Source organism: Chelmon rostratus, chromosome 4 (genome assembly GCF_017976325.1).
Source record: "Chelmon rostratus isolate fCheRos1 chromosome 4, fCheRos1.pri, whole genome shotgun sequence".
Lineage (NCBI taxonomy): Eukaryota > Metazoa > Chordata > Actinopteri > Chaetodontiformes > Chaetodontidae > Chelmon > Chelmon rostratus.
This window is the reverse complement of record NC_055661.1, coordinates 14,427,298-14,447,229: the sequence shown is the minus strand read 5'-3', so window position 1 is coordinate 14,447,229 and position 19,932 is coordinate 14,427,298. Positions and strand designations below refer to the sequence as shown.

Below are 19,932 nucleotides of genomic sequence, written 5' to 3'. Positions count from 1 at the left end.
TAAGTTTGTATCTTGACCTCATTGGTTCCAAATAGTAAATCTGTTTTCTGTCAGATTCTCACTTAATATGTAATCTATTTGGATTGTACATGAATGTATTTTGTATGCAAATATTGTCAATGTATTTTTATACTGTGTTTTTGCAAATGTTACTTAAATAAAGATGAAAAACATTTTCCAGGTGAGTCTTTTCTTCAGTTATTTGATAGCAATAAACTGACCCACAACACCTTATATTATGGGCTCTTTAATCTCATGAAGATTTCCTAAAATGCAACTGACGGCAACTGATTTAGAGCTTGCTGGGTTCTAGAGAAAGAAGAAGAGAGCTTAGCGACCAAGAATTCAGCCTTTAGGCCTTAATCAATGCAAGCATTGGGCACAAGGGAATCATCTCATTGTAATTGGATCAGTTAGAGTACAACTGTAGTATCCTATGTCATGCAAGTACGCATGGGAGACTTACTAACACGCATATTTTCCAAAAGCACTGGAAAACCTGGAAATATAACAAATTGCCACATAAACACACACATCAGGTGTGACATCAACAGAATAAATCAGAAACAGAAGTGGAACGAGAAAATATAGATAAAGGAAAAGTACAAGTCAAGTGCATTCTTACATCAATTCATTCACTCAGTCATAGCAAATCCGTGGTATCGACCTTTGGAGAAATTCGAGTTTCATTCTGTGCATCCTTGCAACAGTGAAATGCATTATTGCTGCATTGTCGTACACTTCAGTGGTTTTGTTGTGAAGGTTGTGGATGTAATCTTAGTTTTATTTGTCCGCGGCCAGTCAATTCTGCCTTTCAGAGGTTTTGCTCGTTTCACAAACCCTTCGCTGTAGCACGTCCAAGTGCTGATGCTGACAAAAAAGAATGACGTGACCTTGTGATGGTGCGTCTGAACCACAAGACCAGCCAGTGTACGAGGCTTTTAACCACGCTGCTGAACAACATCACACACATAAACGGTCACCTGTACACACTCACATGTTATCAATTAATTCTGGCACAAATTCTAATAAATGGTTGCTCTGCCTGCTTAAATATGAGCTGTAGAGATTTGCAGAATTGCATTAAGGCACCATAAAACAATGTAATCATCATCATCTATCTATCACATGATGATTTATTGTGGCTATAAGACACTAATAACTAAATCTGCTCCTGGTTAACGTTCCCCACGCACTGTTCCGTATTACAACACCAAAACAAAAACAGATAAGTGATTCATTAAATCACAGGTGATATCAATGATTAATAAACCACATGCACATTTTCTTGTGTCATTTTTAATTTATTGCTCTTTTGAAAAAGTACACTTCAAAATGAAGAGTGCATCACTCCCAGCCTAACTGACTGAGAGCGTCACAATCATTTGTATTCTAACATATCTGTTCGAACTGGAAACTGCTCCTTTCTGACGTTCTGTAGTACTTTGCTCTTGTCTGTTTTGTGTGTCTCTTTGTGTGTGTGTGTGTGTGTGTGTGTGCATGTGTATGTAAAATCACACTGTAAAAGTACTCTTACAAGGACAAGTCCTGCATTGTGAAAATGTTACTTAAAAAGAGTATCTCAGTATAATATGGGAAATGTACCTAAAGTACTGAAAGTAAAAGTACTCGATGCAGATAAATGTTATACTGTTATACTGTTATATATATATATATATATATATATATATATATATATATAAAAAACCCCAAACTTTATTATCAGTAATGCATTAATATAAATGCAGGATTTCACTGCTGGTTGAAGTGCAACACATTTTTAACTACTTTGATTATTTTAGTTATGGATTAATCTGCTGATTATATTGTCCGCTGCTCGATTGAGTGTTTGGTTAAAATTCTGAAAAAAGTGGTAGAACGTCGTCACGATTACCCAGAGCCTAAAGTGACGACTTCACAAAGCTTGTTTTGTCCAGACAATAACCTCAAAATTATGAATGAAAACATGGAAACAAACTGAAAGTAAAAGCAGCAAATCCCCACATTTGTAAAGACAATGTTTTTGCATGAATAAAGCTTCAAATGATTACCAAAATAGCAGCCAATTAATTTTCTGTCAATCGATTAATCAACTATTCATTTCAGCTGTACTGAATATTTTCGTATGTTTTGTATGTAAAAATCTTAATGTGTAAAGTAACTAGTTACTAAAGCTGAGAAAATATAATACTAAAAAGTACAAATATCTCAGATTTGTTCTTAAGTGCAGCACTTGTGTAAATATGTTTAGTTGTGTGTTTGTTGTGTGTGTGTGTGTGTGTGTGTGTGTGCTCTTCCATGTGCCCTTTGCTCCTCGGCTGCAGCTATAAAGGCACCTCGGAGTGCAGAGAAGTGCTCGTGTGCTCCGTTTTTTTTTTTTCATTCACCTACAGTCAACGCCATGGCCAGTAAAGTCATTATTACTGGATTTTTGATTTTCATTTCAATCCAGGGGACTTCGTCTTTGTCCATTCCAGGTAAGGATACGTTTCATATTGCTGCTGCATGTTTTTGTAGTATCTGCAGCAACTAATAATGCTTACTTTCAGACTTATACAACTGGATTTCAAGGACAACTCAAAGACATGCCATACATGCAGCACACAGTCGGATCAACTTTTCAGCTCAACAAGCAAAATAATGTTGAGGGAATGGCAGTGCTTTTTTTATACTGAAAAAAAGGAGCCTGTACCGATGCTGCAGAATATACTTGATTTAAAATATTAGCTTTTTTACAATCATTTTAGATATAACACATAAAAACACAACGATGGAGCGATGTCACATAATCAGTCTGTTCTCTGTTCTTACTTCTCATTCATTTTCATGGCGTCTTCATCTTGGATGATGAGAATTTGACCTTCATGACTTTTGCTTATTTTCTTCCTTATGTATTTGTCAGTGAGAGTTGGTGTTAATGCATCCATGATTGCAATTCACATCAGCTGAAAGTATCACCTCATGCACATTTGCGATGTGTACATTTAAGTACATTTAATAAGCCACTTCTGGTCGTGGATAGCACTCTCATATTGTGTTTTTCGCGCTTACAGAGGAAGAGCTTCATGCCAACTACTGGGACAACAAAGCGAAGCAGGCTCTTCACACCGCCCTGAATGTTCAGCCTAATGTCCGCAAAGCCAAGAACCTCATCCTCTTCCTGGGGGACGGTGAGTCTGAGAAAGGAGCGTCCCCACAGTCCAAATAGTTTCTTTGAACTGTTCTTTGAACCATGTTCTCCTCTTTAGCTCAGTTCGCTTGTAAGTGTGAGTCTCATCAACATTGTGGTGAAGTTCACCAAGAATGAGAATGAAAAACCAAGAATGCGAACCCAGTGCACCATGTGACCCCCCCAAAAAAGCGTGGGTTTATGGCTAGAAGAAGATGAATGTTGACATCTGATCACCAGCAGTACTGCTGCTCAGAGAGCCAAGCATAACAAAATGAGCTGAGGCTAAACCACAGTCTACGTTGCATGAGTAGCTGTTGTGTCCTTAACTGATCTGAACACCAAAAAAGGTAATCTACTGCAAAGAGTTCAAATAAGTCCATGGTACATAGCTGCAGTTTTAGGCTGCCTATTAAATTAGTTTCAGCTCCCCTTACTACTAACACCGCTGAACTGGTGGGATGACTGTTAGTGGTTCTGATTAATTATAAATCCCATGTGAAGAAACTGAGCAAGATGGGGTCATAGTTCATAGTCGCTAAATGACAGCAGATTTTGTCATTTCGCCACGACCTGGGACTTCACACTCTGATAAAGTAATCGATGCTGTTCACTTTCATCTGTTCACGCTGTGATCCAAGATCAGCATCTGGCATCTCCACTTGACTAATCATACTTCTATAGATGAATTGTGGATTTATGGTTATGGCTGCCCACAACCCACACACATGCTGACAGCAGCACATCTAAGATTTTATCAGCAATATTTAATCGCCCCATAAGTGACAGGTTTATGGAAACGAATTGCAGCGTTCTCACTGTGAACAACGCAGTGACAATACCTTCCTTGAGGGGGATGACGTATTCGACCATAAACATTAGCAACTGACGGTGGTTGAAAGCGCAAACATGTTAAACATGTAGCAGATTTGGGCTGAAATACAGTATATTTGACTGGATTTTCAAAGACATGTTTAATCTGATGGTTGATTAGATGATCACCATGCAAAAATTATGGTTTACATGAAGTGCCGACAGAAAATTAGCTTATGTTTCATTCAGTCTTAGACTTCAATATGCAGCAATGGAGAGTGAATTGCAAAAAATATGGAATATTGCTGTATTTGCTTTGCATATTGTCCATCATTTGTGACTGTAAATAACTTGGATGCCTTTCACCGCCTTTTAAACTCTCATCATCAGCTGAGCCTTATGAGATGCACGGAGCACAATGGCAGCCCTGTGCCTGAGTGGCTGATGTTATCTAACACTCAGGTGTGCTTCCACCTGCTTCCAGGTATGGGGGTACCGACAGTGACTGCTGCACGGATCCTAAAAGGCCAGATGGCAGGGAAATTAGGGGAGGAGACCAGTCTGGTTATGGATACCTTCCCATACCTTGCCCTATCTAAGGTCAGCACACTCCGACCGACACATTCAGGCTGCTGCAGAGGAATGCGTATTTAAACTGTCTGAATGAAGATACCACACATGCATTCATAGTACTTTAAAAATCTGAAAATAATCTCATGAGCCGCTTGTACTTACACAACACACTGATGAGATGACAATACACTTCTACAACAGTCCAGATATTTGATTTTAACAGGAGCAGGCTGTATTTTAAGGTTTGATTGTCTGTCATTATACTCATACTGTGGTGCCACAAGAGGCCTGTTATCAGTGTATTCTGGGTCTGACTGTACAGTCAGACCTAGAATAAAAGGTTATATTCCTCCATTGTTAACTAATGTTTTTAATATGATGTCAGTCCAAAATGGACTGGTCATTTCATTTGTTTATCACGTTCAGTCAAGTACAATCATTTTAGTTCGGTTAGAATAAATAGAACAAACTTCATCATCCCTGCTGCAGTTAAAACACGGTATTGGAACCTGCTGTCCTACCTCAATTAAAATGGTCTTTAGTACAGGGAAATGCACCAGGCAGCTACTAGATTTTACTCATTAATATTTATAAATTGTGTGCATGAGTTAAGGGGCACATGCACATTTCCACCTCACCCAAGGATACAGTCACATTCTGCTGTAACTATGCGTAAACCTGCGGATTAGAACACCTGCTAAATGCCTGAGATGATACATGTTCGTATTAACATGTGTGATTATATTTGGCCCCCGCAGACGTACAACGTGGACCAGCAGATGCCAGACAGTGCTGGCACAGCCACAGCTTACTTGTGTGGCGTGAAGGCCAACTACGGCACCCTGGGTGTCACTGCCGCCACTCCGAGGGGCGACTGTAAGGCCACCTTTGGGAACGAGGTCAAATCAGTCCTGCACCGCGCCAAGAAAGCAGGTGGGTTCAGATTCACAGAGCTTTACTTTATTGTGGTTTTCGCTGAGTCTCGGACTTTCACCTGCTCCGGCGCTGTTTAGATGAGTCCGTGCTGATGCGTTATCTATTCGGACTTTTGCTCCGATTGATCAGTATTACTCTGTACTCTTACTCTTTAATAAAGTTTAACTAACATACGTCAGTATGTACAGTATAAAAAAAGTTATGACCAAAGCCGCCTTGTGTGTTTTAGGAAAATCAGTGGGGATCGTCACTACAACCAGAGTGCAGCATGCCTCTCCTGGTGCAAACTACGCTCACTCTGCTGACCGAAACTGGTACGGCGACTCTGAACTCACCCCAGAGGCTATCCGAGATGGCTGCCGTGACATTGCTTACCAGCTAATTACCAACACAGAAATAAATGTAAGCCTTCATATAAATGTATTTTAGGAGCAAAATAAGTATCCAAGTCTAGTTTTCTTGACCTGGAGGAGACATAATCCTCATAGACACATTGTAAAATCAACCTAATCCTTAACAGGAAGTGATGCTTTATCAGCATCTCTCTGTCTGGGTTAGCGAATCTGCTAAAAGCTTATAATGTATAGTGTGTATAAACTGTCACCATGTCTCTGTATCCAGGTCATTCTTGGTGGAGGCCGCCAGTACATGTTTCCAAAAACCTGGAAAGACCCGGAGTACGCGAACGTTACAGGTTCCCGAAATGATGGGAAAGATCTTGTTGAGGAGTGGAAAAAAAACAAAAAGGTAAATGGTAGATTTTACAAGCTTGCACATCAGGTCTGTGTTTTAGTGTGAAGGAATGTCATTTTCTCCTCTGGCTGCAGCTTGTTACATTTTTAAATGAGTTATAAATGAAAACAAACAGTAAGCCTCCCTCCATAATTCCAAGCATAAATTTGGTTGTGTTTTTTTTTTCACTTCCCGCAGAATGCTGCATACGTTTGGAACAAAGCTGGCTTTGATGCTGTCAATCCTAGAAATACAGACTTCCTGATGGGTACGTACCGTTATGCTGCAAGGACAAGGACTTCACATACAGGGCAAGGTTACAAAGGAACCGTTTGTCACGATACACAGGACTGCATTCTCACAGTTTACCATGTGGTTTTCATGAGATTTAAACTACATCTTTCCTGTATGAATTATCATTAGCCTGGATGGTAATTATATGTGAGCCACTCTGTTATTGCCATAAAACTTTATTAAAGATATTTAGCAGTTGACAGAAAATTAATCAGTCAGAATTTTGATGAGCGCTTTATCATTCAAGGCGAGCAAAGATTTGGTACATTAACAACTGGCTGACCTGTCCTCGTGCAATAGGGTGGGGTTAATCAAACAGGGTCTCGATCAATTTGTGTACTTCTAATCACATCATGGCACTAACACTGCCAGCTCAACTCAGAGTGCATGGCAACATCTTAAAACCGAGGCCTGCTGTTTCTCTCTCCATGTAGGTCTCTTTGAGCCCAAAGACTGCCGCTACGACTTGGACCGTGAGCCGACCATGGACCCCTCCCTTACGGAGATGGTGGAGAAAGCAATTCAGATTCTCAGCAAGAACTCAAAGGGATTTTTCCTCTTTGTGGAAGATAAGTGAATGAGTTGTTACAAATTCAAACACTAACTTCAAACCACTGAAAGCTCAAAATCTAATGAAAGTGGTTATGTAATTCAGCATCAGGTAATTTCAATACCAATGATTATTTTGAGGTCTCACCTGACAGTAGTGGATATATATTTTTTATTTGGGCCAGATTATTGGAGTTCATGTTATAAAAAATAGACAAATACTAATATTACAGGTATACTACTTTTGCTGATTTGTCAAATACTTTCTTTTGGACTTTAAGTGGGAGAATTGATCATGCTCACCATGACGGGAGCGCAAAAAAAGCTCTCCATGAAGCTGTTGAGTTCGACCGGGCGATTGGGCGAGCAGCTGAACTCACCAGTGAGATGGACACCCTGTCTGTGGTCACTGCTGACCACTCCCATGTCTTTGCCTTTGGAGGATACTCTGCCAGGGGAAACTCTCCGTTAGGTAAAATGCACTCTCAGAAGAGTTAAGAGCTGAGCTGAGGGAGGTCTTATCATTAAAAAGTGAATGTCATCTTTTCTCCAAGTTTGAAAAAGTCTGTAGATAATAATTCGTCCTGTGGTTTGCAGGGGTGGCTCGCACAAAAGCTGCTGACAAGAAGAACTTCACCACAGCTGTGTATGGAAATGGACCAGGATACCAGATCGTCAATGGAAAACGCCCAGATATTAATGACAGTATTTCAAGTACGTGTACATTTCTAATCTTTCTAGAGGAGACAAAATAATATAGCAGCTCCATCTTGTGGCGTAGTTGGATGCCTGCTGTGGAGGCACAAAGAAGAACTGAATCTCAGTGCTTGGTATGATGAAGCCCCACCTGTACACTCATACACACTGAGTATGCAGAATTTTGGACAGAAGCTTTGCAAATATTAAGATATTTCCAAAAACGTATTTAGTTATGCAGAGGATCACACATCAGATGACGTCATACATATTTTTTTCCAGCCACAAATGAGAACAGAGGAAAAGAACTTTAATACCAACATGGCAGCTGTTATTATTTTATGAGCAGATCATAAATTACGTATACCATTACATGGTATAAAAATACTATAACATTACCACCAGAAGTCCCCCTTTAAAACTTGGTGTAATTTACTTTAATTTATTGTAGAGACTGTCTATGCTATGACTGATCGTTTACATCATAACGTATGACACATTAGCTTTGCAGTGAATGCTATATGAAGCTTAGAATATTATATTTTTGCTGTCAAACATTTGACTTATTTGCCATTCAGTTGGTTTGGAAATCGTATTGTCTACCTTAACAAACCCTCATGTACAAATTGTAGGTTTGTAATTTGTCCACATGCCAGAAATCCCTGCTATAACTAATATAATGCTGCTTTATCCCGTTCTTCCTCAGAGGGTGATGACTACCTTCAGCAGGCTGCTGTCCCTCTTGATTCAGAGACCCATGCCATAGAGGATGTAGCTATCTTTGCCAAAGGTCCCATGTCGCAGCTTTTCCACGGGGTCCAGGAGCAGAACTACATTGCCCATGTTTTCGCTTATGCTGCCTGCCTGGAGCCCTACGAGGAGTGCACACTGCCTGACCACGCTGGATCCATCCACCCCAGCCTGCTGCTCCTCCTGATGAGCCTCCTTCTCCTCTTCTTCTGCTCTGCCTGATCCTGGAATGACTGTGCTATTTGACCTTTTGGTCAATAAGTGAATTATGAGAGATAACTTTGCGATCACTGCTATTTTCAGTAATTTCTTGTTCAGATAACCTTGTTGTGAAAAGCGTTTACGTTATTATTGCAAAGAGTGATGCCTTTTAATGTTCAATTGAGCTTATTTATATGAAACTATGGTTGTGATTATTTTTTTAATATTTTGAATAAAATGGTAATTGCTTAACACTCTTCTTCAGATGTTAAAAGGTGTCATTTTCTTCATCTTTTTCCACTTTCCACTTTATTTTCATTTGTTCTTACAAAAGCTTAGTGGGCACATTATACATCCCAGTAATCCTTAGCCCAGACAATAATGTATTTCTTTGCAGAATCTATCAAACACTTATGTGTTATTTCATTTGTATGTAGGATTTGTAGCTATGTATGAATATCTTAGACGCTATTATAGAGTGAGACCTACCACAGCAATTGAAATGTGTTTTTTCTGGCCTTAAATCAGGCTCAACCGTTTCATTGAGGTCAGGCTCCACGATACTTAACAGCGGAATCATTCTTCAACAGAAGACCGCACATCTTTTATTCAAACAATAGGCAGAGAGAGGGGGGGTGAAAAGTAACAGAGTGATACAGAAACTGACTCCGTACGTGTATCGACTGAAATCAAAGATGTGCCCTTACCTCTCACCTAAGGTCTCGCCTGATTGGGTGCGTCGAAAATATTGTCCAATCAGTAACTATTGTGGGTGGGACTTCCGCCTACTGCCAGCAAAGAGGAGAAGGGTTCATGTGCTTGGAGGGAAATTAAAATAGTTGTACGGTTCCTGGAAAATAGAGACTTCGTTGATAAACAACTGGCGTTTAGAGTTTGGAAACAGTACACCTTTTATGGATCAAAACTAAGGACAATACTGTTGGCTAACTCTCCATAAAATGTAGTTTGCTATGCAGCGGGCACTGCGTTGGTTTCTAGAGGTTCTCTGTCGCTATTAGCTTAGCCAAGTTAGCTAACCTCGATTAAAAGTTGTCCAATGCTTGCTGCACGGTTTTCGGATATGGCCTGGTTCAGAAAATGCTGATATGTCATTTATGAACGGATAATGCTGGTTATGGATCAAAAGACGACGAGGCTCGAAAGTCAACTGTGTAAAGCTGTGAACGATGGAAACCCAAGGTGATGCTCAGTCTCCTGGTTTTGTCCAGACATGTCTTTTGTTGATGAGATGCGGCAGCTTTGACCTACATTTTTGTATGTAGCCAACTGTTAACCACCCGTTGCTATTTTAACTTAGCTTAAATTACTTCCCTGGTGCAGTAGTGCAAGTAAGTTGAATGTGCGTGTTAAATCAAGAAGTTTTTCTCTTGCTAGATGGTAATCACTGTAACGGTAACTTGAATGTGTGTTCATGTTCGATGATCATTGTTTGGCATTGTTCCCTTTAACTGTGCAGTTTGTGTACGATATATATAATCCCCGTGACCTTTTATTGTTTTTACCCTTTGCCATACAACATTGATCTGAATCTATAATGTTAACTAACGCCACAGATTTAAATATCATTTGTCTACATCATCACATTACAAAGTACAGCTAAACATGGAGACTTGAGAGTCGTCAGTCCAGACAGTGACTGTGGTCATTCACCGTTTTAGCGATACACAGAGCAGCTCCCTATTTGAATTGCACTTGCACTGCATGATCACTAAACAAGCAGACCCCTCTGCAGTATTGACTGAAAGACAACAGCGTATGCAGCTTCAGCAGTTATTCTTGAGTTGCACTAACAAGGTCTCAACAAATAATAGACGATTTACCAAATTGCTCAGTACATACAGAGCTCCTGTATGAGTGATTATGCCTTTTGGCCACCCTTCATCCTGACTGCAACACTTTGCAGGACACCATGCGCTTGTTTTCAATACAGTAAAACGTTATGATACAATAGAACAGATTATAACAGTTCTCTCTTCCTGGGCAGATCTGTGGAGCTGCTTCTTTCACAAGGTGCATCCCCGAACCTGGTGGGTTGTAAAGGCGTGGCTGCAGTACACTTAGCTGTTGGCAAAGAGACCGAGAAGAATACACGATGCTTGAAAATGTTGCTGCAACATGGAGCAGACCCCAATATCAGGTATGGTTAGAAATTCTGAGAAAATAAAAATCACCATGTTGCCTTGTTAGATAATTTTCCTCTTTGCATTTTCTGTCTGTATAAGTACAGCACCCATTTCTTTAAAATTATTGTTTAAATATCTGTGGTTTGACAATTGTGCGATCACTACTGTATAAGAAGGCTTTATAGATTTTGAGCAATCTTTCACAGGCTTTTTGCATCATATGATGCCTGCGGTGACTTTCTACATTATGTTCTCTCCGGTATCCCTCCATTTATTTGGAAAAGTGGTACACTGTAGATAGTGCTAATTTAAGATTTTCTTGTGTGTGTGATGTAAAATTGTGTTTTCTTGGATTTTTCCCAGGTCATCAGAGGGCCTGACTCCTCTTCACATTGCTGCGCTGTGGGGATGTTATCAAAATCTGAAGCTGCTCTTGATTAATGGAGGGAACCCAAACATTAAAGATCATGTAAGAATTGTTTGGCACTTTATTTATCACATAGATCAAGTTTCAGATAGCTGAGCAGGACATTGGGAATCAGTTCATTGTTAAACATACACAGGTGCATGCACATAAACATTTAGCATAATCTGTTGTGATTATGCTAAATGTTTATGTGATTATAAAGTTCTTGACGACTTACAGCTGAATTACATCTGAATTAATACAGAGAAAATATCCCAGCCATAACAAGATATCTACTAATTAGTGGCTTTAAATGTTTGTTTATGTTTGGTTTATAACTGTTCTATCTTTGATTTATGTAGGAAGGGAATACACCAGGGCAGCTTGCAGAGCAACAGGAGAATCGAAAATGTGCCCAGCTCCTTCAGGAGTACCTGTGCAGCTCACTGGACACAGAGGATGATGACTTGGCTCAATTTCAATACTGTAAGAAAGTCTCTTAGAAGGCTTTACGTTGTTGTGCGTTACATAAAAAAACTTGATGCTGTAAAATACCACTTGAATGCAGAGTTACTTTGTCCTGTTTCTTTTATTTTATAGCTGGAAAACTTAAAGACAACAATACGTATCCAGTAGTGTTAGAAATGTTCTGGAGATACAGTATATTACATTACTATTTATTCAGCCAGTCAGGTGTTTAACATCTTTCTTGGCTGCAAGCAGATTGTCAAATTATAGTAATATCACAATTATTACAGTGATCGCATGTCAACAGACACAGATATCTGACAGAATATCTTGTAGCATTTCACTGTTGAGACTCTACAAGTGTTGATCTTGGATATTGTGTTTTTAAAAAGTAGGAAACCAATGCAGAAAATAATCAATACCTGTCTTCAGTGCCTAATTTACTCCAAAATTTGCCAGTTAACACTGACTATTTTTTCAGACAAACGGAAAATAAACACAAGGCCAACATCTGCCAACCTGTCTAGGGGTGTTTAAAGACTAGACTCAATGAGTTAGCAGCTACATTTTTCTAGAATTTGGCTAGCTAGTAGTAATTATTCATATGTATAGAACCTTTGTTGATTTATATCTCTCATTTCTTTTCTCCACAGCTGTGTATTCAGACCAAACAGACATTTCCAGCTATCCTGAATCAGACTACAGCTTCAGTTCCCACTCTTCTATGATAAGTGACATGGGTGAAGCCCCATTGAGCAGCACAAGGCGCTCGTCATTTTTCAACATGTCCAACATTAATGGAAGGCCAAGCTGCAGAGGAGTATCATATAACAGATTTTCTGATATGGATTCTAAGAAGCACCACTGGAGCAATTCCTCCTCACACTGGGCATCTGAAGGTCCCTCCATACTATCAAGCACTCGCATGTCTGCAGTGGGACCTGCAGCAACAATGCCGATTCTAAAGGAGGATGATTTATGTACATATGATGGTGTGTTCACAACAAATGCAAATGGACATGCTGCTACAACTGATGGCAGAATCTCCCCCTCCAGAAGAGAGACTCTCCTATCATCTCCCCCCAGGAGAGCGAGACGCAAGAGTGTGAGCTTCAGAGAAGTAGATGAATATTTCCCTGTTTTTAGCCCTGAATCTCCCAAAAAGCAGCCTGCTGGTGACGGCAGCGACTGCACCAGCAACTTACCTTTTGACCTATCTGAGTACTCTGACTTCCTGGATTCTGAACGCATGGCGACTGTTTTCCACACACAGGGTATTGATGTCACATCGCCGGATCACGTTTATGTTTTCTTGAGGGAGAGCAGTGAGAGCACAGAAGAGGACATGGAGAAAACAGTCCTCAGTCACTGTGTTTTAGAAGAGAGTGATGACGATCAGGAGGCTGAACATGTAAAAGAGGCTCAGGTGAATGTACCTGAGCAGCCAGCCTGTTTCCGTGTTGGCAGCAGTAGCAGTGGGAGTGGTAGTGGTCATTATAGTAGCTGTGAGAGTGATCATTACACCAGCGCTCTGGATGTTTCTCTTCACCCCACACATCTTTTACTCCACGCGGTAGAGGAGGTTTCTACTGGGGCTGAATCTAACAAAAAGATTCAGATTTCTACGGACTCTGATTCTGAATTGACAAGACAAGATGATAATCTTGTATCTTTTCAAACAGAACCGGAGCAGTTACCAGGTACGCTTGATAAACTGGCCCAGTCTGAAATAAAACACACAAACATTGATGAACTAGAGGCTTGTGGTGGTCCTGTTGTGGAAGGTGAAGGTGGCCGTGATCAGCCAGCGGATGATGCATCTGAAGCACTACAGGACAACTTCGACTTTCCATTCACACCAAGTCCTTTTGTAACAGGCAGGACTCGCTCAAGGTTGAGTCGCTGCTCACTGAGAACAAGCAGAAACCCGGACAGCCTCCTGTACATGTCTTCTCTGTTTGAAGAGTCCCTCCCCACACCGGTTCGAACACACCGCCAGACGCCCAAGTCTCAGAGCAGTAACGACTTTTACAATTCACCTTTTTATACACCATCCTATTTAGGAAGTACCACAGGAGGAGACTCCTTGCCTGCTGAATGCCAGGACACGCAATCCAGCACCCTCAGAGCTGGTTCAAGTGTTAGCAATAGCCAAGCAGACACTCTCATCCTCTCCAAGAGCGTGACTGACTCTGCTGATTCACAGACTTTGTCTGACACAGTGATACTGGAGCAAAACCAGGACTCTTCAGTGGCTTCTTATGAAAGAAACCTTGCAGAGATTATTCTGGCCATGCAAGGCCATGACCTAGCTGAAGGCAGGGAGTTTTTGACCGATGATCTGACAAGTGCAGATGAGGCAACATCAAAGCGAAACGTAAATGAAGCCCCAGAACAGGACAAAGCAGACAGCCTCACAAACAAAGATGCCGGGATCATGGAGGACTGTAGCTCTCAGCCAGACTCTGTATCTTCGTCATCCAGCTACAGCTATTTTTCCCCAAGGAGGTCCAGTAAGGACTCTGACCCTCCTGGCACTCCAGGCACTGGATGTACCCCCAGGTACAGCATGAGTCGGCTGTCGAGCTGCCACAGGCCACAACGCCTGGCCAACCTGTCTTACACACCTGGAGGGCGTCCATTCATTCAAGATCTGCAGGAACCGGTGGAGTACCTCTACACTGATATGGAACAGGGCCACAAGCTGATTGAGACCCATGTCCCACCTATGGCAAACACCTCACTCAGCTCCAGCATGAGTAGTAGCAGCAGTGAGGAGACCATCCTTTACGACTGGAGCTCCATGCAGACTGACATGATGAAGAACAGAGGAAAGGAGAACCAGAAACCAGAGGAGGCGCAACATAAGGAGGAACATGATGAGCACAGTTTGTTGCCGGAGACCCAAGGGATGACTGACAAGGAGCTGAGATTGAAGCTAGTAGCGCTGGGGGAGAGCCCAGGCCCTATCAGCAGCCGCACCAGGCCCACCTACATGCGAAGACTGCACCGCCTGTTGCAGGAGTCAAACTCCCAAACACATCAGCGAAAGCAATTAGACCAGCCACAAACAGGTAACATTTTTAATTTAAAGTTCTTTATTACTTATTTTAGTTTAGTTACTAATTATGTTACTATTTGAATGAATGTTTGTCCCGTGAAGCAGTGAAATATTTGTGGTCTGTAGTTGACTGTTAATTCATTGTAAAGAAACATGAAATTGGAAAATTAAACTCATTATTTCTATTGAAACTCAACACCACTGTTTAGGAGATTCAAGCAGGCATCACTTTGTGGGTGGATTAGATTAGAACTGCTAAACAAATGAGACATATTAATACACTGATGATATTATTATACTTGAATTTATCTTATCATTCCTGTCGCTGACACAGCAGATCATTTTATTTTTATTTTATTTTTGTAGATTTAGGTTATAGTCCAGAATTGTGTCTGGCCCTGCGGACCTTCGAGCTGCCTGATTGCCAGGCTGACGAGCAGGCTTTTAGCCAGCAGTTTGACCGACCGGATGAAAACAGAAAGTGGAGGGAGGGCATCATCAAGTCCAGCTTCAACTACCTGCTGCTCGACCCAAGGTGTGCTGTCTGTCGTGTTGATTTGTGTGTCTTTGCTGGTTCTCCCAGGGAGGGTGATATGGACTGGACAAACATTTGCCTAATGTGATGAAACAATGTCATTCTTATTTTGCATGAAAATCATTTCTACAATCCTCTGATTGTAATTACAAGAGGAGACAATGCTATGTACGAAAAGCAGATATCTTTAGTTATAAGAATTGGCCATGTTGAGTTGTCATTTTGGGTTGTGCATTAGGATACTTTGATATTTTCCACCAATCAGAGGAAATAGCTAGGTTTGTTGGCAGCCATTTATGGGATGATCAAATTAAAAAAACAAAGAAAACTTGGAACAGTGTCTCAGTAAGTAGAGTGACATAAACTAATTACATATATTTTCATTTTTAATCTATTGGAATCCATTATAATATAACTTCTTTTAAAGTAAACAGAGCTAAAACTACACTAATAAAACAAGTTCATTGGCTGATTTTAGAGATTAATGGACAAACAATCCAGTCAACAGTAATCCCAGTTAGGGTTGACTTGTTTCAGCTCTCAGCAACCCGCACCTCTAAGATAAGCACCGTTCACCCGCAAAATATAATTAAATGGATCTTTGTTTTTCTTCTCTGGCAGAGTGACGAAAAACCTCCCATTCCGCAGTCACACCATGACTCAGCAGGAGTGTTTCCAGACGTTTATCCGCGCTATATTTTATGTGGGCAAAGGAAAACGCTCTCGCCCGTACAGCCACCTGTATGAGGCTTTAGAGTACTACAAAGGAGACAAGACCTCCAAGGTAAGGCAGTGCACAGTGGTCTTTCTTCTTTAGCTCAGTTTAAATAAATGACATGTAAAACATGCATATCAAACATTGTCCCTTTCTTTCCTGTGTGACAGAAATTGTGCCCCAAGGTGCAGCACATCCTTCATGTGTGGAACGCTGAGCAGGGCGTCATCTCTCTGCATTGCTTCCAGAATGTCATTCCAGTGGAGGCATACACAAGAGAGGCCTGCATGGTGGAGGCCATCGGTGAGTGCAGGAGAGGGATGCAGTTGTGACAAGAACAAAAAGTGGGGTCATTACCTAAATTTCAGTTGTTAAATTCATGGGGCCACTCACTCAGAAATTCTCTTGACAGCTTGCATGATTGTTATTTTATCCCATAATCAGGAAAACAAACGAGGTTTGTCACTTGTATCTGCTAAAAATAAAGTCAATGGGATGATCAAAATGCTGACAAATCAAGCGCTACACTATCTCATACAGTAGCAGTAGTAGTATTTGATGGAGTCAGCTGTGCTCCCTAAATGCTGTCTTGTAGCACATTTTGCATAGAGCGCTGACTCGTACAACACTGGTCTTACAGCACAGCATGTCAATAACCTACTTAATTCTCCAACTGTCCCAGGTTTGAAAATGCTCACCAATCAGAAGCGAGGGGATTTTTATGGCATGGTGTCCAACTGGCAGGTAAAGAAGAAACGGGAGCTAGGCGTCCACCTGCTCTACCGGGCCATGCACATCTTCCTGGCCGAGGGTGAGAGACAGCTCAGACCAGCAGACATCAGACAGTAGTGTGCCACAACATATTATTCAAGATAATATCTGCATCATTTGCAATATTCTATATATTTTTTAAAATCCTGTTGTGATAATGCCAGTATAACCACTTGATGACGTAATGACATCATACTACAACAACGCACAACAACAAGCTTGGCTGAAAGCCAAAGTAAAATTGCTGCTGGCTCCACGGCATCAGAGCTGTTTCAACAAAGGGGGCCGACTACAGAGGTGTGGGAGCGGTTTGATTACAAAAGAAGACAACAAAAAGGGGCAATATGACAAACTTATTTCACCACCTCAAGCAGAAGCTCCTGGTTGAGTACAAGGAGAGCTCAGCAGCTACTGTGAGTTCTAAACCAAGCTGACAAACTACACTGGCTCAGCGTAGCAGCGCAGAATCTTTTCAAAGTTGTCCTCTGTATTTTGTTATATTATCAGGAATGTCATTATCGCAGAAGTCCCCTAAAATATCATGATATTATCTTGGGGCCATATCGCCCAACCCTAGCAGTGACCCCCCACTGGAAGGTATGAACAGCAACAAAACACTCACACACAGATGGGAAAAAGCCACTAGTTTGCTTACAAAGCATACTTTCTTTAAACAATGTTGCACTTAAAAGTTGGGGTTTGCAACATTAAGATCCACTGAGCTGTTTAATTGTCTTTCTGCTATGAATGAACTCTCCGTCCCTCAGCAATATACAGTGTGTCAAACATATGACATCCTCTGCTGATTTTTACATCTTTGCACTTAAGATTATCTTAACTGTCTACTTAAAGATTCCATTTTTGGAACTGTGTTAATATTGAAACTGTCTGTTTTTTTGTTTTGATTAATTTCTTTTTTGGTTATATGACTTGTTGTTAAAAAAATGCATTGCAGGCAACCAATGATATGATAGTGTCCAATAGTAATATGTGTTTGTATGTGTATCAGTATAATGAGATGTGTGCTTAAGTGTGTCTGTAGTGCAATGTCAAGATCAATGGACTGTTCACATAATTGGTTTACACTTGTATTTGGTGTCATAATTACAGAATTTAGTTTGCTAGTAAAATCAGTGAGGCTTTATTAAGATCTTTATCAGTCAAGGAAATCTCAAATTGAAGACACTTTTTTCTTGAAAAGTTGTCCATCAGTCTTATCTCATGGTCCACGTGTTGACGTCCAGGGCACTGAGCTTCAGAACCATTCATTATCTCCTCAGGGTAATATACTTGATCAGTTATCTGGAAGCTGCACATATTGTTTATTTCACGCAAAAGGCATTAATAATAATAACAATTTGAAACATTGTTTTGTATTTCAGAGATATATTTTTTTACATCCCAATCCCCAGGTTGAAAAAAAAAAAAATCAAAGCATGAGATCATCATAATTATTTCATTAATTTTTTGAGAAGAATCACAGACAATTAACTGTAAAACCACGAATAGCATGGTTAGGTGTACAGACACATTTTGGTTTTCATAGCTGAATAAATAAAGCTCCTTCATCATGTTGGATATGTTTTTTTGATCAATTGTCAAATTGTATGTCAGTCATGTGTAATGATACATGAAGTGAAGTGCACTCATTCAGCTCTACTGTCACTGCTATCTTTTCTATCCTCTTTAGTTTGCATTAATGTAAATGTTGTGAAAATACATGTGAGAAACCTGAGCTGGATGACTGGTTCCTGTCATATCCTGTTCTCTGGTGTCCCTCTAGTGGACAAAGGTAGTCATTAATTTTGTTCCTCAGTTGTGAGTTATTGTCCTCATGCAGTAATCGGTCCTCATCCACCGTGAGTCATCAGAGTTTAGTATCAATATTGTAAACAGTTATTTTGTAGAGAGCTGTTTTTAGGCCTCATAACCCTATTTTAAGTTTATTTTTAATATTTAAATCTGCAAATCACTCAGAGACAATGTCTATAATTGTGTAAAAGTTTGGCTTTAGTGCGCCATAAAGCCTTTTGCTTTGCAAGAATTAAGATTCTTTTTTCTCGTTAACATGAGGGCGTCTAATTTGGTAACAATGGTTTTCAATTGCTGTTATCATGACTCACTTTCATAGATCTGCAGCCTCCTGCTAGTGGTTAGCCAATGTTTTCTTACCAGTGTCAATGTGGTTTTTACAATAAACACCATACTGGGAAATAAAATCACTTGACTGATCAGGGCTTCGTCTCTTACTTAAATATTTGCTTTCCATCCACACATTTCACAATTTTCAATAACGGTCTTAAAAGGTCAGGATAAATACTGTGTATATGCAGTCATAAGAGAGCAGTGTATTTAAAAGATTGGTATTAGTTTCTATGCTGAAGGGCTATTTTGAAATCTGGAAATTAGACTTCTGGCCCATGTGATGTGTAAATAACCCTACCATGTAAAGAGGTGGTTGCAGTTGCACCAGCACTGTTCTTCATTTCTGCTGGTCAAGCAGTGGTTATGATAGACTCAGCACTGTCAAGTTTTTCATTAAAATACTGTGCAGGTACTTTCCTGACTAGAACGGACAGAGGCCTGCAGAAACAAGCATATAACTCTCCTAACAGACTGTGAAAGTAAGCCTTATCTCATATGCGTGTTTTATCAGCACGCTTTTGTCATTTACAGACTGAACCAAACTAAACCAGCGGTTGAACATGAGGGAACAAGTTGTACTCTGTCGCTGTAATCACTGGTAGTGGAAAAAGCTTAGCTGACACACAAAGAAGGGTCACAGCATAGACATGGTATGAAATATATTTTCTCATGAAAATATTACAGTTTCATTGACTGGAATTATACAGCGTCTCAAATTGTATTTTACTGTTGGCTTTAACTCAAACTCATTAATTTTATTTAGATTATATCCCTTAGCTTAGGTTTTAACAGAAATGAAATGCTATTTGACCTAAAATGATATAAGAAAAAATATGAATCATTACATAGTTGGGTCGTCTACACTGAGGCCTAAGTGGATTCAGGCAGATAACGAGGCCAGATTTAAAAAGAATAAAAAAAAGAGGTATGTTTGCATTTTTGTTGATGTTTGCATGTTGAGTCATGTAAATTTT

General features: G+C 40.3%; 2 protein-coding genes across 2 annotated transcripts; both read left to right on the top strand.

Annotated features, from left to right (window-relative positions):
* The first annotated feature begins 2,401 nt into the window (after positions 1-2,401).
* Positions 2,402-8,734, top strand: alpi.2 (alkaline phosphatase, intestinal, tandem duplicate 2). The gene is made up of 11 exons (XM_041935333.1): positions 2,402-2,477; positions 3,054-3,170; positions 4,467-4,582; positions 5,314-5,488; positions 5,721-5,893; positions 6,113-6,238; positions 6,422-6,491; positions 6,952-7,090; positions 7,348-7,538; positions 7,664-7,780; positions 8,469-8,734. The coding sequence occupies exons 1-11, from the start codon at positions 2,402-2,404 to the stop codon at positions 8,732-8,734; spliced, it is 1,566 nt and encodes a 521-aa protein (XP_041791267.1).
* An 826-nt stretch (positions 8,735-9,560) lies between these two features.
* On the top strand, positions 9,561-18,980 carry ankle1 (ankyrin repeat and LEM domain containing 1). The gene is made up of 9 exons (XM_041935497.1): positions 9,561-9,913; positions 10,719-10,871; positions 11,221-11,326; positions 11,626-11,749; positions 12,385-14,805; positions 15,159-15,327; positions 15,949-16,111; positions 16,213-16,345; positions 16,725-18,980. The coding sequence occupies exons 1-9, from the start codon at positions 9,840-9,842 to the stop codon at positions 16,889-16,891; spliced, it is 3,510 nt and encodes a 1,169-aa protein (XP_041791431.1). The 5' UTR covers positions 9,561-9,839; the 3' UTR covers positions 16,892-18,980.
* Positions 18,981-19,932: the final 952 nt, after the last annotated feature.